Genomic DNA, 4,572 nt, shown 5'->3' with positions numbered 1-4,572 from the left:
CTATCAGAGGTCGGTGAAGAAGAGAAAATAGTTGCTATACATGCCAATGGTTGCAAATCATACCCTAAACAGTGCTTTGGCTCTTTTCTAAATCTGAGTCTAGAAAAGGTATGCCAAGTTTCTCGGTATCATCCAGACGAACTCGTCAGTACAAGCATTTCATTCCAGATGATGATTGCTATGAACACATGATGAATGAGAAGAATTAGAGTTGTGGAGGGTCCCCGCTAAAAGTCCTCCTCAGGGCGGTGCATACACCAATACATGCTTTTGATATCTTCTGTTAGATATATGTATATAATATAGGAAGTAAATTAATTAACAACTGCGTAGTAGTTGGAAGATAGCCTTTGTGTATGAATGATATGGTGTCAATAATACGCCGCCGTGTCTGCACCGACGAGTTTCGTCGTTGGCATTCTGGGCTCACAAGTGTCAAACTTTGACTTGTCGAGCTCTAAACCATTGCCAATGGCTACGCCTGTTAAGCTGTGTCTTAGACTAGAAATCTGGAAGCCGCCATGTGCATGCATGATTGATTGCTGCTACCTGGCCACAGGAAACCAAAAGTACTATCCAGCCCCATACCATATCAATCTTTCATTTTAGGTGGCCAATCATGGTCATCAACGTTAGAATTCCCAATGAGAAAAAAGAGAGCCGAGCAATCATATGTCGATTTCATGTCAAGTCAATGGAGAAAACAAACCCCACGATACTCTGCTGTGTCGGTGAGTATTGCAATACCGTAGACGAGCCTCTGCTGATCGATTGATTTGGAATGGGCTCCCCATGTAAGCAATTCCGCAGGAATTGAATCCTTCCTCGCCTGACTATAAGAACAGAAAAGAGGGCGGACGAGAAAGAGGGAACTGGCAAGGAGGAGGAGGGAAGAAGAAATGAAGCCTCACAGGACTTTTCCCAGGCCTGAGCCTAGGAGGACAGGAAATGGCTTCATCATCGCATCGATGCTTCTCTCTGTGTGCATCCTCTCGCTCATCAAGGCCCGTTATTGCTCAGCTCCATATGGTCTGTCCTTCACTTCACTTCTCCTTTTGGATGTCGTCTTCCTCGACTGCGACAGCTCTTCTGTTGTTCGGTGAACAACGCTGCTCTTCTTGTTGCAGGCAAGTCGCGGGAGTCTTCGGAACTGGAAATAACCATGGGAGCTATCAGGATGCTGGCAGCTAAGAGTGGCGATCTTGCTCTTAAAGGTAATTTTAGTAGCACTGTTTTGGGATGGAAGTCATCGGACAAACTCGATAGCTTAAAAGTAGAATGAAGACTGCAAAAGGAAAAAAGGGAGGAGGATGAAGAAGAGATGGAATGAGAAGTTGAATCAAAATGCATAACGTATGTGGCATTGTGAAGAATCTGCTCTGTTCGCAGGGCGTGAAGATGGAGAAGACTACAGGCTACTGTTGGAAGCAGTGAGCGGAGACAAAGCTGCTATGGAGGTCAAGAAGCCGGTATGCATCGAAACAAGCCGGAGATCTGATGTTTGCGAGGCGGAAGGCGACTTAAGGGTGAGAGCAAGCGCCCAGACCATCTTCGTAGACCCTTTCCTCACAAGTCAGGAATGGAAGATGAAACCTTACGCCCGGAAGCACGACCAGCCCGCTCTTGCTCACGTCAAGGAATGGACGATCAGGCCGTTCACGGAGCAGGAAGCACCGCCGAGTTGCACCGAGAACTACACCGTCCCCGCCGTGGTCTTCTCCGTCGGCGGCTACACCGGAAACCTCTTCCACGACTTCACCGACGTGATAGTCCCTCTGTTCATCACCTCCACACGGTTCCACGGCGAGGTACAGTTCGTCATTGCCGACGCGAAGCCCTGGTGGCTGAGCAAGTTCAGCTTGCTTCTCAAGCAGCTGTCCAAGTACGAGATCATCGACGCCGACAACGACCGAGATGCGGTGCGGTGCTTCCCCCGAGTGATCGCAGGACTCGACTTCCACAAGGAGCTCGGGGTCGACCCCGCCAAGGCTCCCAGCGGGTACTCCATGACGGACTTCAAGGAGATGCTGAGGAGAGCGTACGGACTAGAGAGGACGAGGGCGGAGCCGTCGGGTGACCGGTGGGACGTGAGGAGGAAGCCGCGGCTGCTGATCATATCTCGCAGGAGCTCAAGGGTGTTCTTGAACGAGAGGGGGATGTCGGACATGGCCATGAGCCTGGGCTTCGACGTGAGGATCGCCGACCCCGATGTGACCACCGACCTGGGGAAGTTCGCGAGGCTGGTGAACTCCGCCGACGTGATGATCGGAGTCTACGGCGCCGGGCTCACCAACATCGTCTTCCTCCCTGCGGGTGCCGTGTTCATCCAGGTGGTTCCCATGGGCAACCTGGAGTGGCTGGCGAGGGACACCTTCGAAAAGCCATCGCCGGACATGCAGATCAAGTACATGGACTACCGCATCCAGGCGGACGAGAGCACGCTCAGCGATCAGTACCAGAAGGACCACCCTGTGTTCACAGATCCTCAATCGATCCACAAGAAGGGTTGGAGCGAACTCAGCAAAGTATACTTGGAGAACCAAGATGTGAAGCCACATTTGGGCAGGCTCAGGATCACACTGCTGGAAGCTCTCAAGTTCCTTCCGCACGGCCGCAAGACGACGACTCAGTGACTGCTTTCTTCTTTTTTCTTTCAGGATTACACTCGATTATTTCTTGTAAGAAGAATGAATAGTTAGGTAGATAAATAGATAGCTGATATTGTCATGTTTAATAAATTGGAGCATAGTGATGTTTAAAGCTGAAAGAAATGATTTCAGTTTTGATGAAATGTCATGTTTAGGTTGTGAGAGGCATCTGTTTGCCATATACCTCTGTCTCATTGCGAGTATAATTAATTTTATTTTCTTGTTCATTCTCCTTTTCTTAAAAGGAGGGTGAGGCTATACTTGATATCAACGACTGGTTAGATAAAATCTGAGTCCGGATGTCCAATTAAGGGAGCTTTCGGTGGTCTCTATCTACCATCCCCTTTTGGCTTTTCTCAATTCTATCGAAACAAAATATTTTTTCTTCTCTCTTGTGCTTATCAGATCAGGGGAGACAATCTCATGGTTTCTTCACCGAATCTAAATGTGCATTTAGCAGATCGAACCAAAAGACTAGAAATTGTAGATTGGAAGGAAATATTTGAGTACATAGGCTTCATCCCTTCCTTGGTCCTTCTTCCAAGAAATGAAGGCTGTTATGTCTGCTGCTGAACCCCCTAATGTCCTCCAGATTCTACCAAAGACTAATCGAAGAACAATTGATATTGGCGTGAAGTTTCCACTCTGTAGTTAGAACAGAGTTCGGACTAAAAGTCAACCATTGCAATACGATAATGAGATATAGCTGAAACGCCAGGACCAAGCTAAGTAGCCAATTATTGTTGCTCTACACGACAGCAATCCTGCACAGATCGAACACTCATGAGTCCCACCGTGCGGTACTGTCAGCTCGAACGATACTCCCAAGATGGCATATATGTCCACGGAGACCAATAAGCAAAGTGGATGCAAGATTTCAGATGATTCGGCATTAATCATCTACGTCAAATAATTAAATTTTTTGCTATATCAGTGTTATAGATGATTTTGGATTAAGCAAGCTGGAGACCGTCCAACTCCAACTTGATTCTTTTATGAGTTGGGCTTTGGAAAATTCTCGGCACTAGTCATCCGATTTTGGCAAAACTAAATCGGAAGGTAATATCGATAGCGTCCTTCTAACATTTAAGTTAGATTCAAGTCTAGTGAATAGGACTAGTTAGACAATTGAGTATTATTATATTATATCGAGTGTACATATGTAAATCTCCTTTTATAGTAGATGCTTGATATAGACGTTACAAAATTTGTTGGTAAAGATCGATCGTAACCACCTTTAATGACCTTGGGCGATTGTACTTGTTTGTTAGATCAATTGGAATTATTTTGATGGGTGTGAGGCCACTTGCTGGCTTTACCTGTTAGACAAGTGTCAATCAAGGACTCCCACACGTGACTAGGCAGTTGAGCCCTAACAAGTATCTTGAATATATATGTGTCAGTTGTATTGGATGTTGTTATATCAAACATGTCACTTTTATTATAACATATGCTCTCGACTTTCTAGATCAACGAGCATCACGAAGTCGAGTCTAGAAGTACTATTTTTTATGACCCTTTATTGATGCAAGTAGGGAACGTTGGAGTACTTTACCCAAATTCTCCATAAACTTAGCACGAGTCAACATGCCCAACTCAACCTACATGACTTGGTTAGCTCGACTCGATCTTCTTGACTCAACTTAGTTGTTCTAACCTAGTTTTTATGATATATTCTTTATCAATTCAATATATCAAGAGTAGTGATGAGGCAGAAGGATACGATTTGTCCTGATGGTGCATTGGGACATAGTGGAAGAGCCCTCTACAAGGACAACATAGCTTCAACAATTACTGAAGCTCTGCATGAGGATCGAAGCTAGTGTTAAATTTAATAAGCAATGGTGTGATGGTTCAAGAAAAACAAGTGTAGTGGCCTAAGAAACTTTGCTAAGTGGCACACTATGAGTTGTATAACCAAGCG

At 45.7% G+C, this 4,572-nt stretch overlaps 1 protein-coding gene across 1 annotated transcript; it reads left to right on the top strand.

Moving 5' to 3' along the window:
• Positions 1-836: 836 nt before the first annotated feature.
• LOC135652521 (alpha-1,3-arabinosyltransferase XAT2-like) lies at positions 837-2,875 on the top strand. Its single transcript, XM_065173502.1, has 3 exons — positions 837-1,029; positions 1,128-1,214; positions 1,390-2,875. Exons 1-3 carry the CDS (start codon positions 900-902, stop codon positions 2,631-2,633), a joined length of 1,461 nt encoding a protein of 486 aa, XP_065029574.1. The 5' UTR covers positions 837-899; the 3' UTR covers positions 2,634-2,875.
• The last annotated feature ends 1,697 nt before the right edge of the window (positions 2,876-4,572 follow it).

The sequence above is a fragment of the Musa acuminata genome, chromosome BXJ3-11, assembly GCF_036884655.1.
Source record: "Musa acuminata AAA Group cultivar baxijiao chromosome BXJ3-11, Cavendish_Baxijiao_AAA, whole genome shotgun sequence".
Lineage (NCBI taxonomy): Eukaryota > Viridiplantae > Streptophyta > Magnoliopsida > Zingiberales > Musaceae > Musa > Musa acuminata.
This window is presented reverse-complemented; position numbering and strand designations above follow the sequence as displayed.